Source organism: Barbus barbus (assembly GCF_936440315.1).
Source record: "Barbus barbus genome assembly, chromosome: 42".
Taxonomy (NCBI): domain Eukaryota; kingdom Metazoa; phylum Chordata; class Actinopteri; order Cypriniformes; family Cyprinidae; genus Barbus; species Barbus barbus.
In genome coordinates this window covers 1,397,264-1,424,616 of record NC_136720.1, presented here as the reverse complement: position 1 = coordinate 1,424,616, position 27,353 = coordinate 1,397,264, and the positions used below count along the sequence as shown (strand labels likewise).

The following is a 27,353-nucleotide window of genomic DNA, read 5'->3' as shown; positions in this document are numbered from 1 at the left end:
CTCAAAAATACAAAAAGCCTCTCTTTGTAACAATTTTCTATCACGGTTACCAGCTCTCCTATGTAAAAGAGCCCTTTCAATGCCCAGGAATTTGAAATCAGAAAAAGAATGTTTTGCAGACTCAAAATGATGAAATTGTTGGCATAAGTATCCCTCATTGATTTAAGATCAGCTGTCAACAATTTGCAAGTGTGGTGTTGCTTTTTTTTTTTTTTTCATGAGCACTGAAGAAAGCATGGGCTGACATGTCTGCTATGGAACTATCTACAGGCCGTATTCATGGAGCAAAGGCAAAAGCGTTTAAAAAGCGTGCGAACGCTCAGATTTGATCTTAGAGTGTGCGTACGCTTAAATCCACGCCAGCGCTCATATTGATAAAGATGGTCTTTGACATGGAAAAGTGCTTCGCATCACGTCAGGGTCTGAGCAGACGTACACACTTTTTATTGTCGGAGTATTGTAGGTTTTTAAAAATGTATTTTATAAAAATGTACTCATTCTTCTTAATTATGATGATTGGTGATATTTTGTTAATAACACTAATTAGGAGTTGTTTACAAGGCAGAGAGCTGAAACCATTCAATTGCGCGGCAAGTTCAAGATCATTTGTGATTTGTAGATATAAATGAGGCCCCTGGAGTGCCACTTTTGACATTGTTAAATTTTGATGTATGATTTTTTTCTCTTGTGATTAAGTATTACACGTTTACTTTTCTCCACTGCAATGTTTAGTATTTTCCTCAGCACAGTGTGGGTCTGCCTAGTTGGTGGGTGAGGGGTGTGACTGCAGTCTAGATTGGAATTGGTGTTGTTTTTTTTTTGTGCTATCCTGAACTGACCACCAATAAAATAATTGTTCACAAAAAAATAAAGTTATGCATTGACGGAAGTACGCGTGCGGACGTCTTTTTGGCGGGAGCCACTTTGGTTACTGTATGACTTTGAGGACACACTTCTTCTGGTTTTGCATGTTTAAGTCTATTCAGTATATAAAACTACAAGGAGACTTCAGAAGGACGAGCCAATCACAGCCGTTTAGCTCCAGGATGGACCAATCACAGTCGGGATGGTGTTTGTCATTTGAAGGTTTACGGGTGGTTCACAGGTGAAGCGAAACTAAAGTTTGAGCTCGTCGTGTGATAAGACCTCATTTCTGCACTCTGTGAACCAAAGCTTACAACTTCTGTCTTATTTATCGGTGAGTCCATGTCCTTCTCATAATATGATGCTGTGTGTTTGTTTGGTACTTAAGTCGAGTTTACTGTTAGGTGTTTACTCAAGGACTCAGTTAATGAATAGCTAAAGTTTATCATAAAATATGTTTATTATACATTTCTGCGCATTCTAATCCATTATGATTCACATCAGAGTCAACTGTTATATTTTCAGCTTTTACCCTGCTAGTAGTGAAAGTAGATGCATTTTCTGTTTACAAACAATTATTTAATATTTACATGACATAGTACAGTGAAGAGCAGGTAAATGAAGTTGTAGAGAGGGAATGGGCTATTCACCTTATTTTCTCGTTAGATTGCACGGGCCTTTTGTAAAATGTGTCTTTCTGCTATTTTTAACTGTACAAAATGTTTTGCTCCTTGATATTTCACACTGGTGTTTCTTACCATATTATTTTAATGAATTGTCTTAATTATAAACACTGGTTTGTAGCACAAACGGTTTTACAGTTTACTGCATCTTGCTATTCTTCCCGTTATCTCCCGCAGCGGATACTGAACCAGAAGACAGCTCACTTCTGCTTCTGCTTCTGCTTACTGATAGACAGTCCCACTGGATTATATTCACAACATTTCTTGTGTTGTTTTGCAATGAAAATATAACATTTCTATTGCTTTTCTGACCTTAATAACCACTGGGATGGGTCATTTACGAGAACACTGATAATAACTTCTGTTTAGTGCTCTGTTTTATGATTTGATGTGTACAGAGATATGAATGGTGCAGGTATGTGACTTACCAAATTTTCATATCACTTTAATAACTGAAGCCTTTATCATATGGTATCATCATGGTATTGAATGACCTTTCAGAAACTGAAGTGTTGTCCTCTTAACCCTATAAAGCCTGTATCATGGTCTAAAGTTAAAAAAAATCCCTTTAAAAAATATTTGATTCTCTGACTGTTATTTAATTAGTTTAGGCTTTACAATGTTAATAACAAATTAGTAGTTTTACAATATAATAAAGTTTAAATGTAACAGTAGTGTGTCCTTTTATCTCACACCTTTAACCCTATGAGTACTCAGGAAGGGTAAGGATAATCAAATCAAGCCTAAACCCTGAAGCACCTGCCAGCAGGTTGAAGTCCTTCAGGAACGACGTAGAAGACTCGCTTGTGGTTGTTTCTGTGTGAGGCTCAGTTTATAGATATAAGTAAAGTCTCACAGGAGGCAAACAATAAAATCTCTTATTAGTTTCAATAAAAAGCAGTTAATGCAAATTAAATCACTGGGTGTCTTTAAAAAGTCTTAAATTCAGATTTGATCGGTCTTACAACCGCAAACATTTCTCCAGTCTGGCGGACTCAGTGACCGTTTACAATCATTGGACAGACAGACTTCCCAAAGTTCACAAAAACCGCCCAAAACTTTAACTGTCAAAATAATGTGATAGAATGTAAATCAAGGTTGATAAGAGCCATTTTTAACTCCTTATAACGAAATAATGACGACAAAATAATATAAATAGCAGAGTTCACTCCACAACTATAACGATAAAGGCACAGCGAAACAATATTGTTGGAATCACTTTTAAACTATTTTTACAGCAGATGAACGATACAAACATTGACATCCAATCAGAATTCATCCTGCTATAACGAGCTTGAGAAGTTAAAGCGGCAGACAAGTGTGTGCTTAGAATAAACATGCTAATGGATGCTAATAAATCTAAAAACTTGGGTTTTGTTGTTGCTTTATCTAAAATGGTATGTTTTGTTTTACTATGGTTTTGTACAGGTCAGTTAGAGATTCAGAAAGCAGAATGTCTCACACCGTCATACCCATGAACTCTTCAACGCTCGTCATCCAGTTTCAATCAGCAGCACAAACAGCTCCTGTTACGACGGTGACCAACGCTCCTGTGCCTGTTTATGTACAACAGGTGGAGAGAGTGTCACCTCTTCAAGGACTTCAGGCATTTCTGAAAGGCCAACCGAAAGCCCTAGGGGTGAGACATGTCTCAAACTCAAATAATTGGTTTTTATTTGTGCATGTCAGTGTGAGGTAAGAAATGTACATGAATAAATTCTAAACGAGGAGCGGTGCACACATTAACAAAGCATTCACAATTATTATTGAAGAACGTCAGTGCAGGAAGCACACCAGTATAAGATGATGCTTACGCAGTAAACTAGTAAACTTAAAGGAACACTCCACTTTTTTTGGAAATAGGCTCATTTTACAACTCCCCAAGAGTTAAACATTTGAGTTTTACCATTTTTGAATCCATTCAGCTGATCTCTGGGTCTGGCGGTAGCACTTTTAGCGTAGCTTAGCATAGATAATTGAATCTGATTAGACCATTAGCATCTCGCTAATGTGGAGTGTTCCTTTAACAACGTGTTAGCCACAGAGAATAATGTTTTAGGAAATACAACGCAAATGCACACAGAATATATATTTTTTGGGGATATTTTCTAGCACAATCATAAGTGCGTAACTACAGCTGCCATAAATGTATATTTTGTATTGTTCGTCTTTATGAAAGACTCTAGTCCTACTCACAATTTCTGTGTTCTTTTGTCCCTCACAGACGGTCCAGATAATGATCGGTCTGCTGACTCTCATGTTTGGCATTGTAACTTCAGTTTATGGAACAACCATCTTGGTTTTCAGTGGTATTCCTTACTGGGGATCTCTCATCGTAAGAAACAATTATACATATTATGTTGTGTCTTTTGTGTTTTATAATACAAGCTACATATTCCAGTACAAGTCTCATGTTTGTCTTTCTCTCTCTTCTCAGTACATTACCGCAGGCGCACTCTGCATCTCTGCAGAAAATAAAATCAGTTCACCCTCCAGTTTGTGTTTGGTACGTACACAGCAGTTATTACTTTTAAGGGTCCAAGCCAGCGATTCCCAATTCCAGTCCTGGTGCTCTGCATATCTTGCATGTATCTCTAAAGCCTAAAATACACTGCACAATTTTAGCAATCCTATAAGATCACTGTGTGACATGGATCTAATAAACTTGGCTACAAGATATGTGTAGATTGTATGATGATGACACCAATTGACTCGTACGATACGACGCAAACGTCATCAGCATGCGCTAGTGGTAAACAAAGAGAGCACGATAAATCACACTTTAGCAGTTGTCTGTTCATGTGTGCTGAAAAAAAGTGGAAGTGGCGAAAGAGATAAGAGCTTGAGCTAAGCAGTTTTGTTTTATCGCCATGTCACAATTTTATTGGCTGGTCAGTAAACGTGGATTGTAGCAGCAAACACACTGTGTGATGATCATGCTGTATCTTTGGTCGCAAGACTGTGACAACAGCCATCTTTGAACCTCTCTCACTGTATGACACAGGATCACCGATTAGGAGCCACGATCACAGAAATCACAATCGTTTCACGATGCCAGTCTTTAGTCTGGGACAGCCGGAAATCATGCAGTGTGCTTAAGGCTTTAGTTAACACACCTGATTCAGAAAACCAGCTCGTTAAGAAGAAAGCTCCCTGTGTTCCCATTGACATGACTCCTACTAGGGGTGACCCAGAATAGTCGACCATTCGATGCTTCGATCAGAGGAGCCTGATTCGACTCCCAATCTCACAGTCGAATATTCGCGGGGTGTTGTGATCATGCCATTTTGGCTATATGGGGGTGCTCAATGTCTGATTTCACATAGAACTACCGGTTTTCTCCCAATAAGTTAATATACAGCCTGTTAATATAATGCTGTAAATAACGGCCTAAGTATACTTAGTTTTTGTACAGGTATGCTGGCGCATGCGTACAGTCGAACACGTAGCCTTTCCAAGTAATACTCCATTTGATTTTGTGACACATGCACTCTAGAAAGCTTCATCCATGTCCAGTTAAGTTATGACTGATAACAAATATTTTTGAACTCTTTTAAAACATAGCTGAGCTGTCTCATACCCTTTTGCTCATGCACTTGGCGTCTCTTGTTGTTGCAGTCTCCGTATGCTGTCCCTCGTGCACGTGTAAAAAGTTAATTATACTTTGGGCATAAGAATCTGAAAAGAAAGAAGCTTTAGAAAAATATTTCAACATGCGTGAATAAATCCAACCACCCCTATAGATTTAAGTTTCACTTTACATAATCTGTGACCAACAGAGGAGCATCTTAGCGGCAGTGATTTAAAATTTTAACAAGACTCAAATTGACAGACACAGTAAAAGACTGGATTTTTCCGATCAGGTAGGTACAAGTAGCATCTGCTGTTGCTAAGCAACCATGACCTGCGCTCTCCATGAAAACGTAGAAGTTTCAGCAAAGAATAAAATGAATTTCCAGCACTAAAAATTGATTACAGTAGCTCTGCTACTATATTTATTTAAAAATGGCTATCCACATGCAGTTATGATCAGATGTTTCTTCATCTTCGCCGAGCTTTCAATGTTGTTACGGGAAAGGATGAAGCTGATTGGTTGGTTCTTGTCACATGACCTGCGGTGCGCTTGCGGCATTCTGAAAAGTGTAAATGTTTTTATCTAGATGTGGAGTGGAAGCGCCTGGAAAAAACGAGCACGTCGCATCGCGACCATGTCACTTCCATTATAAGCGCGCATACCGCGCATCTACATTTGAAATAACGAACTTGAGCGCACAAAAGACGTGACGTGAACTTTTTCGCTGACATTTAATGTTAACTATCTTTTAATCAAAACCTAAAACATTATTTACCCTGTTTGTATCTGTGAGGCGTCCATTACACATTTTCCCTGTGTGTTAACATCAGTAATTATGGCTGTCGAATGTCTGAGTTGGTAATGTGTTTTGCCCCCAAATATATGATTCGACTATCAGTCGACTATCGGCAAGATTCGAACAGTCCGATTCGACTATGAAAATCCTAAATCGGGGACACCCCTAATCCCTACACAGTGTTCTCTGCTCCCACTTCGGAACATTCATTTATGGATTTGAGCTGCAGCATCTTCACACAAAAAAAAACTTACTATAGAAGTGTGAAGTGTTAGATAATATATGTCTGTAAATTAATACAATTTAAAATCAAGTCTCACACACTTTAAAGCCCTTTCAATGGAACATAAGTGCTCCCTTCGAACTGGAATCATGGTTGAATATCCTGTGAAGTTCACTTCGCAGGGCACTTACAGTTGAATAGAACAAATGTCTGAAGAGATACATGCAAAATGTGCAAAGCAGTGATGAGCGAGCCGAGGACTGGAATAGAGAACCACTGGTCTAAGCACTGTGTTGGAAGTACTAAAATAGTGTTCTATTGTGTTTGTATTGATTTTCTGTACTGGTCCACCATAATGGTTTGGTGACCCCTAAACATGTCAGCAAGGTTCCAAACATCTGCATCTATTCCACAAGATATTCAAGATATTTTGAGAATTCACACCAAATTGCATCAAAGTTGCACCTATAAAAGATGCTACACCTCAACTGTAACTGTAGGATCAGTAAAGTTGAAAATTATTACGAATCTTTGGTGGACGTCTTAACATAATATTATGACTCCATCTACATAAAATGTCTACATAAAAAAAACTACTAGCCAATCAAATTTTAAGAACTAATAATGTCAAATCCCTGTGGCTGGGGAAAATTTTGAATTGATGACGGCATAAGATGTGTTTTGCGTAGCTCCTCTAATTTTCACTCAAATTTCATTAAAACAAGACGTCATACAGCTTGTTGGTGATTCCGAAGCTTGTATAGTGTTGCAGACAGTCAACATCAATTTCACTTTGCTTGTTTTAATGCCTTTGAACAAGCAAAAAACAAGATGGTGCTAAGTAGTGTTGTCAAAAATACCAACTTCGGTGCTGAAATTATAAAAAATGTGATGAGACCAGATACCAAACTTTATTTATCTTAATTTAATGCTGTATATTGAGCAACGGACGATGTTAAATCCATATTCGAGATGCATATCTGAGGAAAAATGCATCGTTGGTTGGTGCCACCTAGCGTGCTGGCGTGCGATTCGCCACGCTTTTTCGCATCGAGCTCAGTGTGAAATGGCCTTAACAGTAAAAGGAAGGATTTCAAGTTGCCACTTTTAAGTCTGGAATGTCCTACACGATTGTTGCCCCAATTTTCCATCGATTTACAGAGTCAGTCTGCAGATCGGAGTTGACATTACATAGAAAATAGTGTAGTGTATTGTGGTGTTTTTTTAGCTTCAGACTGGCTACTGCAGCTAAATTCGGTTGTCAGTTCAGCTTTTACTCCTTAGTCGTGTTCTGTACACACATAATTCACTAAAATACAGGAGGGACTACCGCATTAACTCCCGAAAAATACAGGTAGTGATAACCGCATTTACAGAAACTCTATGCAGTGTGTACGGAACTGAACTGAACAACTAGTTGTTAATGACATATTTGAACGTGCATCAGAAATGTGTCTTCGTATGTATGTGAAATGCAAGAAAATGTCTTCCACGCAAAAGTGGAAGAAGTCTTAACTTGGCACATGGGGCTAGCTGCGCTCATGAAAAGAAAAACAACAAACAAGGACAAGCACAAAAAAACACTATCCTGCTAAAGAAAAACAATAGAAGCCCAATAGAAACCATCCCATAAATTCTAATGGTTTCCGTTAATATACCATTATAAACCATTAGCTTGTTCAAGTAAAACCTTTATAAAATTCCTTTTTGTAGTGTGTTTTGGGCAGTTTCCCAATAGGATTTAACATCCCACCAATAGAATCCATCACATACCAGTAGACAACATTATAGTTTCCATTAAAATCAATACAATTCCTATTAAATCCATTACATTTTCTATTGTGTTTTGGGTAGGGTTCAATAGTTTTTTTCAGCAGGGTAAAACACCCAAATGCTGGTATGTGTCACACTCTTCTTGGAGCAAGGAGCGAGGAGACACGGAGATGCCAATAACACAGTTTATTTCAATCCAGCACACGGAACATGGAGCTAGGGCAATTGACAAACAATACAGGACTTGGGAGACAGGGAGACACAGGGCTTAAGAACACTGGGAAATCAACGAGGAAGAACAGAAACAGGTGCGGAGTAATTAAACACAGGGCTAGGGACTAATGAACTAATGATTATAGGGAACGAGGACAGGAAGGCCAAATATGGACATGAGAGGCGGGGAAACACGAGACACAGTCTGACATTACGCCCCCCGGAGGGGGGGTGGGCGCTCTGGAGGCCTCCAGGGATCAGGGGGCCAGGCTACCGGCCTCCAGAGCGGCGCCCGTTCCGGGAGCCATGGTGGGACAGGAGACACAGGAGGCGTCCCCATGTTCCAAAATGCGAAAGTGACTGCTGTTCCGTACACACATGGAACGATAATTTAATGCATTTAAATGCGGCTGTCACTCCTGAAACTTGTAGTGTGTACGTGGCCACTGAGATTCCATCCAGTCGAAGGATATCAAACATTTTTTTTATTTTCAGCTGATTTTAGAACACATTGTTTTCATTTGTCAATAGTCTCCTAGCAACAAGGCACACGTTTCTGCGTGAGTTTGCTGTGATCGGTGAACTTTACACGACTGAAAAAGGAGATCTGGAAAAGGAGATCAGAGTGGCAAAGAGGAATTATTCTGACAAGCTCAGGAACAAATTCTCTTCCAGTGATCCTGCTTCAGTGTGGTTAGGATTGAAGGACATCACCAGCTACAAAACACCACCCCCCAGCACTCTGGAGAATCAACACCTGGCAGACGACTTAAACGAGTTCTTTTGTCGTTTTGAACGATCACCCCACACCCACCCAGAACACCCCTCCACACAACCATTCACTCCTCCAGCAACCCCTCTCTCCCCCACACCTACATCCCCATCTTCACACAGATCTTCAATAGATCACTGGAGCTGTGTGAAGTCCCCTCATGCTTCAAACGCTCCACCATCATCCCCGTCCCAAAGAAACACAAAATCACTGGACTTAATGACTACAGACCTGTGGCCCTAACGTCTGTAGCCATGAAATCATTCGAAAGACTGGTTTTGGCTTATCTGAAGGACATCACTGGACCCTTACTGGACCCCCTGCAGTTTGCCTACAGAGCAAACAGGTCTGTGGATGATGCAGTCAACATGGGACTGCACTTCATCCTGCAGCATCTGGACAGACCAGGGACTTATGTGAGGATCCTGTTTGTTGACTTCAGCTCTGCTTTTAACACCATTATCCCGGAAACCCTTCAAAATAAACTAACTTAGCTCTCCGCCCCCACCTCCGTCTGCCAGTGGATCAACAGCTTCCTGACAGACAGACAGCAGTTAGTAAAGCTTGGCAAATTCACATCCAGCACTCGAACCATCAGCACTGGAGCTCCTCAGGGCTGCGTACTCTCCCCACTGCTCTTCTCCCTCTACACCAACGACTACACCTCTAAAGACCCCTCTGTCAAGCTCCTGAAGTTTGCAGACGACACCACACTGATCGGCCTCATCCAGGACGGTGACGAGTCTGCTTACAGACAGGAGGTTAAGGAGCTGGCTGTCTGGTGCAGTCTCAACAACCTGGAGCTTAACACGCTCAAAACTGTGGAGATGATCGTGGACTTCAGGAGAAACCCCCCTGCTCTCCCCCCACTCACCATCATGAACAGCACTGTGACTGCAGTGGAGTCATTCAGATTCCTGGGCACCACCATCTCTCAGGACCTGAAGTGGGATATTCACATTGACTCCATTGTCAGGAAGGCCCAGCAGAGGTTGTACTTTCTTCGCCAGCTGAGGAAGTTCAACCTGCCACAGGACTTACTGAAACAGTTCTACTCTGCCATCATTGAATCCATCCTCTGCATCTCAATAACTGTCTGGTTCAGCTCAGCTACCAAATCTGACCTCAGAAGACTACGGAGGGTAGTCCGGACTGCTGAGCGAATCATTGGTACAACCCTCCCCACTCTCCAAGAACTGTACTTATCCAGAGTGAGCAAAAGGGCTGGTAAAATCACTCTGGACCCCTCACATCCAGCACACTCCCTCTTTGAACTGTTACCATCTGGTCGACGCTACAGAGCTCTGAGCACCAGAACGAGCAGACACAGGAACAGTTTCTTCCCTCAGGCAATCCATCTCATGAACACTCAATAAATAAACGTAGAACACACAACTAATACATTATCCATTCGCCACACTCACTTATTTTATTTTTATTTTCTCATTTCTAATTTGCACATACTTGACCTGTACATACATAGTCGCCTATATTATATATTGTGTATTTTTTATATTTTTAATTTTTTTGCTGCTTTGTACATTGGTTATTGGCTATTTCTTGTTATTTTGTTTTATTATCTGTGTCCTGTCCTGTTACTGTCTTTCTGTTGCACTGTGGAGCTTCTGTCACTATAACAAATTCCTTATATGTGTAAACATACTTGGCCAATAAAGCTCATTCTGATTCTGAAGATCACACACTAGCAGACTTTAGTGTATGATGGCCAGTTTTCCTCTGTCAATATTTACAAAGTCGGTAAGTGTGTGATGCCTAGTGTTTTAAAAATCTGTTCAGATTTTAAAAATCATGTAGTGTATTCCAGCCTTTAACAGTATATTTAACAGTATGCTGAGAACTAAAAAAAAAAATCAGAGAAGATTGACTGGACTGTAAAGTGGTTCGTGCTTGGACCCTGATGATTGCTACTTACAGCTATTTGTTTGTCAATAGTGTATTTTTATCACACTCTATATACTTTTTTATGTACATAATCATGTTAACACTATGTTTTCAAACTCTTGTCAAATTATGAATGTGTTTTATGCTGTTTTTCTGCCTATAGGTGAATGCTTCACTCGGAATGAACATCGTCTGTACTGTAACCGCAGGCATTGCCATTATTCTCACTTCACTGGATTTGGCTTTTGGGGCAATGATGGACACTTACTGCCGCGATTCTGACTGTTATTTAGAGAGAACGTATGAGGTATGTCATCAACATTTATATTCACATTTATTTTGTAATTACAATAAGATCACTGTGTGGTCAGTACACAAGCCTTAATCTGCACTCATCTGTCCAGTCTTTTATCTGTCACTTCAGAAGTAGTTTATAGATCATTTATAATGCAAAGCCTCATTGGCATTATAAGTTCATTGTAAACTCAGTCCAGTTTGATCTATAAGGGCCAGATTTACTAACAGCTTATGCCAGTGAAAACCCTCTTTTACTGTTAAAAACTACTGTCAGGATTTACTAAAGACACACAGTGAAACATCAGTGAAAAGGACATGTTATATTTGTGGCTGACCTTAATATGTTTGCATTTGAAGGAGTTTTCTTTTTAGACACACAATTTACGAGAGGAGAGTATTTAAACTAATTACTCAATGCCAGTTTGCACCAGTCAGTTTACTGGTATTTGTGCCATTATTTAAGGCCCCCCCCAAAAAGCATGTCTTAAACCAGATGCTAATTTGATTGATTTGATAGATTGCATTGGTCATTATGGAAATGGGATGTTGTGCTTGTGTTCTTTAATGCGCTCATTGTTAGTAGATCACACAGAATATTTCATTCTCATCAGTGCCTTTATTGTGCTTTCATGCTAATTTGCCCTGTTGCCCCTAGTACATCTAAATGTGTTATTACTATATAAATTTCAAGGATGGTAGATTCTGAACTCTACATTTAGTGAGCGTTTAGTGTGTGTAGATAAATGATGGGTAATAAAGTTAAAATGCATTCAGACTATGTACATATATGGTATTTCCGGTCTTGGTATGCCCCCTTGTGGGGATACGTTATCGATACAGCGAATGCAAGTGTTTTTGAGTGATATGAGCTCCTGAGGTGAGCTAATAAACATGTTGTTCTCCAGCATACAACCGTCTCCGTTTCTATAACGAACTACATGGTATCAGAAGTTAAAATATTCAGAAAAGAAAGAAATAAAGGAGAACACAATGGCCGAAGGATTTCGCCGACCAGACTCGCTGATCTTCGACGGCAACATAGCAGAAAACTGGCGAAAATTCGAACTGGAATTCGACATATTCATCGCAGCAGCCCACAGTGAAAAGCCAGATAAAACTAAAGCCTACATACTCCTCAATCTTGCGGGACCAGAGGCAATTGAAAGAGACCGTTCATTCACATATGCTCCAGCGATACTGGCTGCCAATGGGCGGGATGTAGTTACACCAGCGGAGTCAAGAGAAGATCCAGAATGTTTAAAGCGAAAATTCAGAGAAGTATGCAGTCCGGAGACAAACGTGACGATGGAGAGACATTCGTTTAATACCAGAAATCAAAAACCAGGGGAAACCATCGAGACCTACGTGAGTACACTAAGAAATAAAGCAAAAACATGTAACTTTGGTGAGCTCACGGACTAATTAATTAGAGACAGACTGGTGTGCGGCATAGACAATGATAGTGTGAGAAGAGTGTTGCTCAGAGAAAGTGATCTATCTCTGGCGAAGGCTGTTAAAATATGCCAAATCAGCGAATTAACCGAACAGCACACAAAGGTACTGGCTGCACCGCGTAGCGGGCCTACGAGCGTTGATGCAGTTACCTTTAAAGCAAAAGGGAGAAAAGCCGTAGTTCACTGGCAGCAACCGCAACAAAAGCAAATGAGCGGGACAAAGAACATTGTCAACTGTAAGAATTGTGGTGGAAATCATCCAGCAAAGCGTGATCAATGCAAAGCTTTTGGACAACAGTGTCACCGTTGTAAAAAGTTAAATCATTTCAAGTCCCAGTGCCGATCTGCATCAAAAGACAATTTCAAATTCATTCACCAAATCACTGATGTAAACACAGACAGCAGCGAGGAGTCATTTCATATCGACGGGCTGTCCCAGGTGAAAAACAAGTGCACTTCCATAATGTACTTAAAGTGCTCTGTTTTCGCACACTAATTTTGTACTCAATACACTAAAAATTATCCTTTAGTACTTCTTAAGATAAACTTAAGATCACCTAAGTGTACTCAACTGTGCTATTTTGAGACACCATGAATATGAACTAAAATGCACTTTTCGCATACTATCTTTGTATTTAAAAAATGTATTTAGCTACCACTTGTAGTACACTTGAACCCATCTTTCATACACTAGTACACTCAAGTGTACTACAAGTGGTAGCTAAATACATTTTTTAAATACAAAGATAGTATGCGAAAAGTGCATTTTAGTTCATATTCATGGTGTCTCAAAATAGCACAGTTGAGTACACTTAGGTGATCTTAAGTTTATCTTAAGAAGTACTAAAGGATAATTTTTAGTGTATTAAGTACAAAATTAGTGCGCGAAAATAGAGCACTTTAAGTGCATTATGGAAGTGTACTTGTTTTTCACCTGGGGTGTCTTGGTGCCAGTGAAATAAATGCAGTCAATCAAAGTACAACTAACAAGCAAGAAATACACTGCAGCCTGACAGTAAATGGTAAACCCCTTGAGCTTAAAATTGACACAGGAGCAAAGTGCAATGTTATTTCAACTGAAACATACCAAGCAGTGAGAAAAGAAGAGAAAATCCAAGAAAAGTCAAAAGCAACATTAGTGGCATATGGAGGCACTGTGATTCAAACACGAGGAACTGTGATGCTGCAATGCTTGACCAGCAAACAAAAATCACACCTGTTGCAGTTTTATGTTGTTGATAAGAATGTCAAATCATTGCTGGGCCTGCCAGACTGTTTAAAAATGAACTTGATATCTCTCAAAGAAGAAGTGTATGGAATTGATTTCAACAAAAATCAAAACCTTTCACAAGAAATATTCACAGAGTATGCTGACCTGTTTGACGACGAGTTGGGCACCTTACCTGTGACATACTCAATGAAGATCAACCCAGACATTACTCCAGTGGTACGGCCCCCTCGCAGAATACCTGTGGCAATGCGGGACAAAGTAGAAGCAGAACTGAACAACATGACAAAATTGGGCGTCATAACACCCATTTCAGAGCCCACACAGTGGGTATCCTCAATGGTCGCCACACACAAGAAAGACACTGACAAGATCCGTCTATGCATCGATCCACGGGATCTAAATGAAGCCCTTATGCGCCCTCATCATCCTATGCGCACAGTAGAAGAGGTAGCTTCACAAATGTCCAATGCAAGCGTCTTCTCAGTGCTTGACGCTAAAAGCTCATTCTGGCAAATTAAGCTAGACCATGAATCTTCCCTGTGTACCGCTTTTGCAACACCCTTTGGCAGATATCGTTTTTTGCGCATGCCTTTTGGCATTAATTCGGCATCAGAGGTGTTCCAGCGGGCAATGGAACAGATCTTCACAGGCTTTCCATGTGCCGTAATTGTAGACGACATCATTGTTGGAGGAAAAGGAGAGAAGGAGCATGACGAGAACTTGAGGAAAGTTCTAAACAGAGCACGGCAAGTGAATCTGAAACTCAACCCACAAAAGTGTAAGTTCAGGCTTAGAGAAGTCAGTTATGTGGGCCACCTGTTCACAGAACACGGATTAAAGCCAGATCCAGCCAAAATACAGGCCATTACAGAGATGCCACCGCCAAATGACAAAGCTGTCTTGCAACGTTTCTTGGGCATGGCTAACTACCTCGGCAAATTCATCCCAAATTTCAGTGAACTGGCAGCACCACTACGACAGCTGCTTCACAGGGACGTAGTTTGGTGCTGGTCACAGCAACAACAAGAGGCATTTGACACACTACATTTTACATTTACATTTATTCATTTAGCTGACGCTTTTATCCAAAGCGACTTACAATTGCTATACATGCCAGAAGTCGCACGCCTCTGGAGCAACTAGGGGTTAAGTGTCTTGCTCAGGGACACATTGGTGTCTCACAGTGGATTCGAACCCGGGTCTCTCACACCAAAGGCATGTGTCTTATCCACTGCGCCATCACCACCACTAAAAAAGTGCATTACATTCCCACCAGTGCTGAAATACTTTGATGTAAGCAAACCGGTGACCATCACGTGTGATGCTTCTCAATATGGATTAGGCGCAGCATGTCTGCAGGATGATCAGCCCATTAGCTATGCCTCACGCACTCTCACTGAAATGGAAATGAGGTATGCTCAAATTGAAAAAGAGCTATTGGCAGTGGTCTTTGCCTGTCAGAAGTTCTATGACTACATCTATGGGAAACCGGTCTTAGTGGAAACAGACCATCAACCCCTTATCACGATTCTGAACAAACCCCTACATACTGCTCCAGCACGACTCCAGCGAATGATACTGAAGCTGCACAAGTTCAATCTGACTCTTACATACAAGAAAGGAAAGCAGCTCTATGTGGCTGACACACTGTCACGTGCTCCCAGGAAGGTGACGGCTCTCAAAGTCGAGGAGGATTTCGAGGTGATGGCTGTCCAAGTAATTTCAGTCAACCGGCTGCAAGAGCTCAGAGAACACACTGAAAAAGACAGCTCTCTGCAAGTTCTGTGCAACACCATCAAGAACGGCTGGCCAAAGAGAATTCAGAGTGTTCCAGTGCAACTAAAACCCTACTTTCCTTTCAGGGATGAGCTCAGTATTGAGGATGAAATCATCACAAAGGGAACAAGAGTTGTAATTCCTTACAGCCTACAGAGTGAATATCTACAGATCTTGCACAAAGGCCATGCAGGAGCCGAAGCGACCAAACGTAGAGCACGCGATGTCGTTTTCTGGTTGACTATGACACAGGACATTGACAACTTTGTGCAGTCCTGCAGCATATGCAATGCTTTAAAACCACATCAACAAAAAGAGCCATTGCACCTACATGAGATCCCAGGACTGCCTTGGTCTGTCGTTGCCGCTGACATATTTGACTGGAACAACCAACAGTACCTAGTGCTGGTAGATTCGTACTCTGGGTGGTTTGAAATAAATCCACTTAGAAATTTGTCTTCACAAAACGTCATCAACAAACTGAAGAGGCACTTCTCTGTGCACGGCATTCCCCTAAAGCTTATCACCGATAACGGCTCCCAGTTCACAAGCCAGATTTTCAGAGATTTTACAAGTTCGTGGGACTTTGGTCACATCACTAGTAGTCCTGAATATCCCCAGGCGAACGGTCTCGCAGAAAGAGCCGTTCGTAGTGCGAAGCGCCTGCTTGAAACCACTAAGAGGGATGGGACAGACTTGTATTTGAATTTGCTGAACATCCGCAACATTCCTCGGGATAAGATACTGGGTTCACTGGCACAGAGATTGATGTCCAGGGTAACACGTACCAACATGCCAATCAGCAAGCAAATGCTGAAGCCAAGATCCAAGGACACTGTGAAAATCAAAGAACAACTTTCCAAAAAGAGACAAATGCAGAAGATGTTCTATGATAAAAGGAGCAAGCCACTATCTCCACTACATGAATCCCAAGTAGTGAGGATGCAAACAACAAAAGGACACGACAAGATTGGAGTTGTTAAAAGCACTCTTGCTAAGCCCAGATCGTATGTGGTGGAGTCCAATGGTAAAGAGTACAGGAGAAATCGTCGACATCTACTCCCTGTAAAGGAACCTTTTCCACACTGCACACAAGTTACTCTGGAGGACCTGTTGTCACAACTCAAATCTATGCCAGACAGCAACAATGTGTCTAAAGAGGCTGTGCATGATGAGGAGAACATTCCTGCTGAGCCAACAGATCAAAAGTTCCCATACCGTACTAGATATGGTCGGGTCTCCAAGCCCAATCCTAAGTACTCTGTTTAAGCACACATGTTGTTGGGAATCTAACATAAAGAACGTGCTATTGCAAGGAGTAATTCTGATATTTAGTTGTCATTTTCAGTTACAATTTAAGTTTTGCAATTTCTAGATGTTATAAAGATGTTCGTGAAGTTGCAGAGTTTTCACTTAGAGGGATTTACAAAACTAAGGAAAGGGGATGTAGATAAATGATGGGTAATAAAGTTAAAATGCATTCAGACTATGTACATATATGGTATTTCCGGTCTTGGTATGCCCCCTTGTGGGGATACGTTATCGATACAGCGAATGCAAGTGTTTTTGAGTGATATGAGCTCCTGAGGTGAGCTAATAAACATGTTGTTCTCCAGCATACAACCGTCTCCGTTTCTATAACGAACTACAGTGTGCCAGTGTGAGCAGTAATTATAATTTTTATAATTGTTTGTGTTTATATTGATTTTTCTCTCAGACTCTCTCCAGGGGAATCAGTGGTGTGTTGTTGATGTTCGCCTTGCTTGAGTTTATCATCTCCATTTATCTGTCAGTATTTTCCTGTAAAGGCAACCCCTGCTGTTGTCCTCGGGTGAGTAAAGAGCCAAATCAGGATTTCCCAAACTGTGTGTGTGTGTGTGTGTGTGTGTGTGTGTGTCAACTGAACTCCCCAGATATTTATTTAAAATGAAAATAGTAACTTTTAAGACTGTTCACACTTGGGTTCATGCTTTACAAGAACCAACAAACATGTTACAATTAAAAAATATTTCTTAAATTTAGAAAAGTTGGAAATGATGTGAATGTTAAAACTTAGAGATGGCGTTTGTGAGAAGCAGGATTTACTGTGAACTGGGTAGACTTAAAAACGCATTGCATAAAATGTAAACCAACTTTCATGCGACATGGTTTGACATGCATAAATGTATTTCCATTAACACACACTCCTAATCAAACTTTCTGAAGGACTTGACAAATTCCCATGTCCCCAATCAATCAAAGCTTCATTTGAAATAACGGTTACATATATTTCTAAATGAGCAATTTTGAGTGTTATTATATACATTTTCTTATAAAAATGTAACATCATAAATTGTATTTTGTGTAAAACCATTAAATTTGTCCCTCAAATTTCAGTCCACCCTGTTACATTATTACTCATTTTTTTAAATTTGCATTTTTTAAAAATATATCTATGCAAATTTTCCAAAATGTTATTATTCAGTGAGCAGGTTGTTCTATCCTCTATCTATGTCGTATAACAGGGTGGACTAATTTCCTAGTCCACATGTAGGATTCTCAGACCTGTGTGTTTTCTGATAGATACAGGTTAGCAGGATTCAGCGTATTAGAACCACAAAATGAGTTTAAGGATTCATTTGCTTTAATTTAATTTCTTATTTTACTATGTGGTTGCAAATGTAAACTTGTAATACAGGTATGTATTCCTGGCATCTCAGTAAGAAGGCGTAAGACACTACAAGCACATTTCTTTTCCCCAAAGGTGCGGTTTGCTCAAGTTCTACCCTCAGACTTTAGGCCTAATCAATACCATGAACTTAACAGCTCAGAGGTAAGAGAAACTTGTAACCCCAGTTTAGTTGGACTTTGAGTAAAAGGAGTTTAACAAAAAAAAGTATTGTTTGAATTTAGTGTTGAGTGTCCATGTACTGAGTAAGGGGTAAGCAATCCATAAGCTCATCATAAAGCTTTTTTTGTCTTGCAGATACCTGTGCCCAGCAGCTCTTCCATTCATTATCAGCCTGCAGACACTCCTCCACAATACAGTGAACACAAATAAATATGAATATTAAAAAGTGGACAGTGTTCCCTTATGAAAATATATGGGAAGATATAACTTTGTGATTCTGTGGCCAGGATAAGCCGTACTGTGGTGTGTCTCTACTCTCCATGCTATGTATTTTCTAAGGTCTGGTATGCATCTTTTACTCTCAGATTAATCTTTGAGAATTTGTTTTGTATTGATATGATTTGACATCTTTGAATTGGCTATGCAATTGGGATAATTAATACATATTTACCTGACTGATAATAAAATGTTATATTTGACTTATTCTGATCTCTTCAGAAATCATTTTTCAAGTAGATTAATGTGTAGTGGTATTTCCACAAATCTGCGTTCAGGACAGATCATACCGAAGCACCAGTGGATGAACCATGAGGGGCTTCAGATTTCTGACTGTCACTGGCTTAACACGGTGTAGCTCTCGTGGTTATAGGAAAAAATACACCTTTTGTTATGAGTATGCAGGCACAACTCACTTAAAGGTATTATAACCACGACCCTCTGAGGAAGTTCAGAACTGATGAGTTTGTGTCCGTGGGTTCACTAAAATCAGCCGAAGTGTAATTCCTGTGTCATTCATATGCTGTTGTTTAAATCTATCGAGTGTATCAGTAACGTGCTTGATATTTAATGCGCAGTATGTAGATTTTGCTACTAAAGGTTGTTATTAATGCTAACGATTATCTGGATTATCTAAACTGATGAAAATAAACTCAGGGCCGCATTTTATTCCAAAGATCTTATTTGTAATTATTACAGAACTTATTTCTAATTGTTACACTGTTATTGTCTTGAGATTAGAAAAAGTACAATAAAAAGAACATGCAATATTATCTTTCTTACACGTACTACTACTACTACTAATAGTATATGTAGTAATATTAGTATGAAATAATAGTAGTTAACACAGTAATACGTACAGTAGACCTACATTGTACTAAAATATGTTACAAATAATAATTTTATTATATATTATACATTTTATTTTAACATTTTTACTTTACCGTTTTTTTATTTTGTTAGAAAACATTAAGTATCCCAGAATGGTACAATAACACAGAAAATAAGAGCAAGCTGTAAATATTATAAAATAATGCTATCTTTCGACACTAATTTTGATCAAATCAAATATAGCAATATTAGGTTACGCACCACTTGTTTGACAATAACTGGGGAGAACAGAATTCAGGGCTTATTTTGCTGAACTATCTATCTAAACTATCATTAAATACTAAAATAGGCTATTCGTTTGTTGGTGTAATAAGATGTCACATTGATTTATGCCATAAAACCTGGTAATTTTCAGGAATCGCTTTAATAAAATTAACAACCTTACTCACGTGTCCGATGTTGCTACTTGCTAGCAGTTTTATGATGTTGGAAATTATTACGGTACACGCGCTACGAAACAAATGTTCATCCAAACAGCAGGTGGCACTGTCTGAAGAAACGATAGTTCTGTGAGTGCTGCTCTGAGCGTGCAGCCGGGCCTGCAGCTTTACCCTACTCCTGCTGAGGGAGGGGGCGCGCTGCTCAAACAATACACAGACTCAGAGAGTGAAGCAGCAGCTCCGTGCCCTGTGTCTTTTTTGACTGTAATATCTCCCCTCAGCAGGCACAATGATATGACGCAGCGCCTGAAAGTAGTCCCCAGCTAGGTTAACTAGTTATGATATAGCTGGGGACTACTTTCAGGCGCTGCGTCATATCATTCGAGAAATGAATTAGTGTTAGGAACACTGAAATTGTCTCTTAAAATGTCGTCATCTGGCTCAAGCATGTCCCCATTGTCCAAACACACATTGCACAGAAAGGCACATGAAGCAATGACTTGGGGTGCAAATGTTGGTTTGACCTCCATCTTGTTTTCATTATTCCAAAAGCCCTTTCAATTATGCTGCGGCCCCTTGAGTGGTGGTAACTGAAGCGCGCCTGGACTTGTCCATTCACTGGCTCTTTGTAGGGTGTGATTGAAAATTGAAGAAATATAAGCCCTCTTTTAATATATTTCATAAATTGTGACAATATTTCAAAGTTTGCTTACAAATACAAGTATAACCCCAATTCCAGAAAAGTTGGGATGTTTTGTAAAATGCAATAAAATCAAGAACCTGTGATTTGTTAGTTCTCCTTAACTTTTATTTAATTGACAGAAGTACAAAGAAAATATTTCCAATGTTTTTGCATTTTTATGGCTGCAGCACACTCCAATTAAGTTGGGACAGAGGGAAAATAAAAATTAAAAGGCTATAGAATATCCAAATGAAAATATTTTGAAATAGTTCACAGTAAGCAGGTGGACTGGTAATATAGTCCAGGGTATCATGTTTGGGTATAAAAGGATCATCTCAGTCTCAGTCATGGCTCATCACTTTGTGCCAAACAAAGATTTTAAGTCTTTCACCAACTACCTTAAGCCTAGTTCACACTAGTCTGTTGTGCTGCAAAGTAAAACTATTATAAATTCACATGCCTTTACTGTGAAAAGATTCAGGGAATCCAGAGAAATCTCAGTCTGTGTAGGGCAAAGCAGACAGTCTCAGGTGCATTTGCATGACCTTTGAGCCCTCAGGTGGCATTGCATGAGAACTCATCATGCTGCGGTGTTAAATTGCCACATGGGCTGTCAAAAAGACCGTGGAAATGTGTGCTGTGCTCAAATGAGTCCACATTTCAACTTGTTTCTTGGGAAAAATCTGGACCATCCAGACTTTTCATCAGCGACAGAGGCAAAAGCACACATCTGTCATGGTATGGGGGTGCAGCAGAGCAAACAGCAGGGGTGACTGGCATATGTGTTAAGGTGTATTATTACTATTTAAATGATTTATTAACAAACGTGCGATTAGTCGAAATACCAGTCGACCGGAAAATCCTTTAGTCGAAGGCAGCCCTAGTATGAATAGATCAAATTCCCCACAAAAAATGAATTACAGTTTTACAATTACATTGAAATGACAAAACATTTTATGAACGTCAAAGAACAACAAATGCTGAAAACACTAGCACAGAATTTAGGCTACTCCAAAAGTTGGGGACTGAAGAATCGCAGACTCCATCCAGGATTTAAATTCAGTGAAAGTCGTGTACAGTGGTGATTGAAGGGTTACACTGCATGTATTTACCTCTTGGTTCTGTTGTTCACTGGACACAACATTTCCAGGGTCGCTGGACTGGGAATCCAAGAGGAGGAATCCTGAAAAGTCTGTATGCAAAAATCAGCACGTTGAGATGAAGCTCTTCACATTCTCCCCCTAGGAAATAACATTGACTTTTACATTTATTCAGTTAATGCAATATAACCTACATTTGTTGTATATGTAATTTGAGACAGTGACCTTGATGTGCTCTAGTGTTTGAGCTATAGGAAATGCACAGTTACAATGAACAACTGAATATCTTTCTGTATTAGATACAGTAACATCACATCACCTGGCTTCTGTATTAGATACAGTAACATCACATCTCCTGGCTTCTGTATTAGATACAGTAACATCACATCACCTGGCTTCTGTATTAGATACAGTAACATCACATCTCCTGGCTTCTGTATTAGATACAGTAACATCACATCACCTGGTTTCTGTATTAGATACAGTAACATCACATCTCCTGGCTTCTGTATTAGATACAGTAACATCACATCACCTGGTTTCTGTATTAGATACAGTAACATCACATCACCTGGCTTCTGTATTAGATACAGTAACATCACATCTCCTGGTTTCTGTATTAGATACAGTAACATCACATCACCTGGCTTCTGTATTAGATACAGTAACATCACATCTCCTGGTTTCTGTATTAGATACAGTAACATCACATCACCTGGTTTCTGTATTAGATACAGTAACATCACATCACCTGGCTTCTGTATTAGATACAGTAACATCACATCACCTGGCTTCTGTATTAGATACAGTAACATCACATCACCTGGCTTCTGTATTAGATACAGTAACATCACATCTCCTGGTTTCTGTATTAGATACAGTAACATCACATCACCTGGCTTCTGTATTAGATACAGTAACATCACATCACCTGGCTTCTGTATTAGATACAGTAACATCACATCACCTGGCTTCTGTATTAGATACAGTAACATCACATCACCTGGCTTCTGTATTAGATACAGTAACATCACATCTCCTGGTTTCTGTATTAGATACAGTAACATCACATCACCTGGCTTCTGTATTAGATACAGTAACATCACATCACCTGGCTTCTGTATTAGATACAGTAACATCACATCACCTGGCTTCTGTATTAGATACAGTAACATCACATCTCCTGGCTTCTGTATTAGATACAGTAACATCACATCTCCTGGTTTCTGTATTAGATACAGTAACATCACATCACCTGGCTTCTGTATTAGATACAGTAACATCACATCTCCTGGTTTCTGTATTAGATACAGTAACATCACATCTACTGGCTTCTGTATTAGATACAGTAACATCACATCACCTGGCTTCTGTATTAGATACAGTAACATCACATCTCCTGGCTTCTGTATTAGATACAGTAACATCACATCACCTGGCTTCTGTATTAGATACAGTAACATCACATCTCCTGGCTTCTGTATTAGATACAGTAACATCACATCTCCTGGCTTCTGTATTAGATACAGTAACATCACATCTCCTGGCTTCTGTATTAGATACAGTAACATCACATCTCCTGGTTTCTGTATTAGATACAGTAACATCACATCACCTGGCTTCTGTATTAGATACAGTAACATCACATCACCTGGCTTCTGTATTAGATACAGTAACATCACATCACCTGGCTTCTGTATTAGATACAGTAACATCACATCACCTGGCTTCTGTATTAGATACAGTAACATCACATCACCTGGCTTCTGTATTAGATACAGTAACATCACATCTCCTGGTTTCTGTATTAGATACAGTAACATCACATCACCTGGCTTCTGTATTAGATACAGTAACATCACATCGCCTGGCTTCTGTATTAGATACAGTAACATCACATCACCTGGCTTCTGTATTAGATACAGTAACATCACATCGCCTGGCTTCTGTATTAGATACAGTAACATCACATCACCTGGCTTCTGTATTAGATACAGTAACATCACATCACCTGGCTTCTGTATTAGATACAGTAACATCACATCACCTGGCTTCTGTATTAGATACAGTAACATCACATCTCCTGGTTTCTGTATTAGATACAGTAACATCACATCACCTGGCTTCTGTATTAGATACAGTAACATCACATCACCTGGCTTCTGTATTAGATACAGTAACATCACATCACCTGGCTTCTGTATTAGATACAGTAACATCACATCACCTGGCTTCTGTATTAGATACAGTAACATCACATCACCTGGCTTCTGTATTAGATACAGTAACATCACATCACCTGGCTTCTGTATTAGATACAGTAACATCACATCTCCTGGTTTCTGTATTAGATACAGTAACATCACATCACCAAGCAGCAGATCATAATGTACACATATTTGAGTTTCTGACATTTACATCATTCTACAGTAAATAAATAAAATCACATATTAGATGTGCTACACAGTCTTTCATTGGCAGTTCTTTCACCAAGAATTCAACTCTGAATACAGGCTGACATGCTTTATTATGAGTTTTTTTTGTGTGTATTTCTATGCACTTTTAACGTGTGAACGGGACTTTTATTTTGTTATATCGGTGTGACGTCATAATTGTGCGCCGCGCTCCTGCATCTTTTGTGATTCTGCTGATGAAAGGTTTGTGTTTTCATCATTTAACGTATTAAAATCGATGCAGACCGTTCAGACATTTGTATACTTTTAAGAAGAACGGATGAAATATTCTCGAGTGTAATATTATAACGCTTTTAATCAGTAAACACACATTTGCTCAGTGGCGAGAAGTGATGGAGAAACGGAGCTTTATGAATGTCCGAATCAAGTGATTCACCAAACGATTCAGTTGAATCAGCGGTCGCTGGCGACACCGAGGGGCGTAACCACGCGAGATCTCAAGACGAGATGTTGTTCGTCTCTCTGAGTAGCACTTAATTTCAGTAAGTACTTCAAAGAGTACTCTACAGCCTAATCTCGCTGAGTATGTGACCTAAAAGACTTGAGGGACTGCTGTAATTCATCCGTCTGTAAGTATCCTGATGTGGATGAACAAACAGCTGTCCTTTTATTGTGATTGCAGTACATTTAGGGTTGATTTAACTTCTTACATTTGTAGCAATACTAATGTGACCCACCGTTTTATCCTTAAAATACTGTTTTATCTTTATCTCTTGAATATGTTGCTGATTTCTTCATTTTATGTGTAAAATACTTCATAAGCAAAACCGGCTTAAATCTCCTTTGTTTTCTTGTTGAATTTCATCCCTCAGACTTCTCTATAAAAGCAGAAGAAATAATTATTAAAAGATATTTATCCTTGTCGCTGTGCATGTATATAATCTCATACTAACACGTGATGTTTATGTCATCTTTCCCTGATCTTATATGTTTGGCAATCACAAAAATAATGATACAATTAAATAATCTAGTTGAAAGAAAACAAGCTGATTGAAAGGTTGATACTGATATTTGATGATAATATTGCATAAGGAGATGTATAAGCTGTTTTTTGTGCCCCGGTCATTTTTGGCTGGGAACACCACAAGTGTTGTAGGGATTTGAACACAACCTGAGGGATAAATTCTACAGACCATATGATCTCCAGAAAACAGAGCATGTCATGTCTGAGACTGTTATTATGTCCTTGTAAACTTTTTGAAGGGTTTGTTTGTTTGCAGGACCTCACAGATCACATCTGGCCCTTCTTCTGTGTTCACAAAATTACTGCCAGTGGGGTTAGAAAAATAACCTGGTTTTTAGGGTCATTTTCTTACCCACACGGCCAGATACTTTTACTTGTTTTAAGCAAAAATCCACTTAATTTAGATTTTTTCTTTTCCCCTCAATGCATCTTGATTTAAGAATTTTTATATATTTTGACTCGAAACTACAAAAATTGCAGTGATTTTGTTATTTTTTTCCATTTGTAGTGCTAGTTTTCAGTGTTTTTTGACTAATCAGACCATTTAAGGATATTCATTCTCACTCTGACTGACAACCTTGTTGAACTAATTCTGTTAATTATGTTCTGTTAATTATTCTCATCTTAAACAGGACAAAGTGTGCACGTAAACAGGAAAAACTCCTGCTGGAGCGACTGAGATCCACGAGACACTGTTATAAAGATGGCGTTTATTAAAGAGGAGAGTGAAGACATGAGGATTGAAGAAGTCATAGTCAAACAAGAAGAAACTGAGGAACAAATAGGTTGGTTCTGAAAGTTGAACGAAACATTTCTGAAGAAAGTGTCATAACTTTTTTAAAATCACATACTCTCTTGCTCTCTCATACACACACACACACACACACACACACACACACATACAGTGCAGACTAGGGGTGGTCTGCGATAATATCGTAATTGTTGATTTAACGATGTGCAATTTGACATGATCGAGTATTCTGCAAGAACCAAACCAAACTCCTACGGAGTGCACGCTTGCATTAGGTGATGGGGTCTAGTGGGTTAAAGTGCACGTGTGCATTTAGAGTGTGTTTTCACTGCATGATTCAGTCTATTAAAATGTATTAAGAATTAGCGCAATTTAAGAAATAGGGGCAGAAAATATATTATTTCATATAGTTAAAATCGCACGAAGATTTCAGTTTTTTTTCTTCAAAAATATGCGTGATTACAAATAATAATATGTTTAATTTATATAGCGGCTTTCCCAAGCTCAATAGACAGTCGACTCACGTAATCGTCCTTTCACAATCAATTTATCAGTTAAGTGGCCAGTAGACAGTTGCCCAGTCCGGGGATAGACATGATTGCAGTTGCATATCATGGTACAATTATATACAGAAAATAGAGATACAGACATAGTATAAGTAAGATCTAGGTACAGTAAGAAGTTCACAACCCAACGATGGAAGTGATCGAGGCGGACCGTAAGGAGACAGTAGATCAGAGAGATAAGGGGGAGCAAGGCCATTAAGTGATTTAAAAGTAAGCAGAAGAATTTTGTAAGTAATGCGGGATGATACAGGGAGCCAATGGAGTTTAAATGAGATGGGGGTAATATGAGCAGATCGCTTAGTATGGGTTAATATTCTTGCAGAAGAGTTTTGAATATATTGTAAACGAGACAGAGTGCAATGGTAATCCGGCAAAAAGAGCATTGCAGTAGTCGAGGCGTGATGTAATAAAAGCATGCACTAATGATTCAGCATCTTTTGGAGAAACATATGATCGAAGTTGTGCTAACCGACGAAGCTGGAAAAATGCAGCTTTGGATAGTTTACTAATGTAAGCATCCAGAGTCAGTGCAGGATCAAGAGTAAAGGCCATTGCACACTGAGTCCGAATTTTTCATCCAAAATTTTCGCACGTTGAAAAATAAATACGACCTCACGTTTTGTCAATCACGTTTGCACACTGCCTCCGAAATTTTCATCCGTCAAAAAAAAATTTGGATCGGGTTCGATTTTTTTTTTGCGTTTTTCGCATCCGTAAAAAGCATTTTGAGATGCTTTGAGAAGGTGTTTTGACAATTCAGAGCCACCGTACAAGCGAAAGCCAAAATCTAAAATAGTGTCAGACAAATTAATACACTTCGTCTTGCAGCACAGGGCACTTTATGACAAACAAATTGCGGAATACAAAGATACAGAATATAA

At 39.4% G+C, this 27,353-nt stretch overlaps 2 protein-coding genes across 2 annotated transcripts in view; both read left to right on the top strand.

Annotated features, from left to right (window-relative positions):
- LOC306861610 (polyunsaturated fatty acid 5-lipoxygenase-like) overlaps positions 1 to 27,353 on the top strand; it is a 587,266-nt gene that overhangs the window by 255,040 nt on the left and 304,873 nt on the right. The window lies entirely within an intron of this gene.
- LOC306861441 (membrane-spanning 4-domains subfamily A member 4A-like) lies at positions 3,001 to 18,870 on the top strand (the record flags this gene model as incomplete). Its single annotated transcript, XM_079403687.1, has 7 exons — positions 3,001 to 3,186; positions 3,772 to 3,882; positions 3,985 to 4,053; positions 10,964 to 11,107; positions 17,276 to 17,389; positions 18,302 to 18,370; positions 18,524 to 18,870. 7 exons carry the CDS (start codon positions 3,001 to 3,003, stop codon positions 18,596 to 18,598), a joined length of 768 nt encoding a protein of 255 aa, XP_079259813.1. The 3' UTR covers positions 18,599 to 18,870.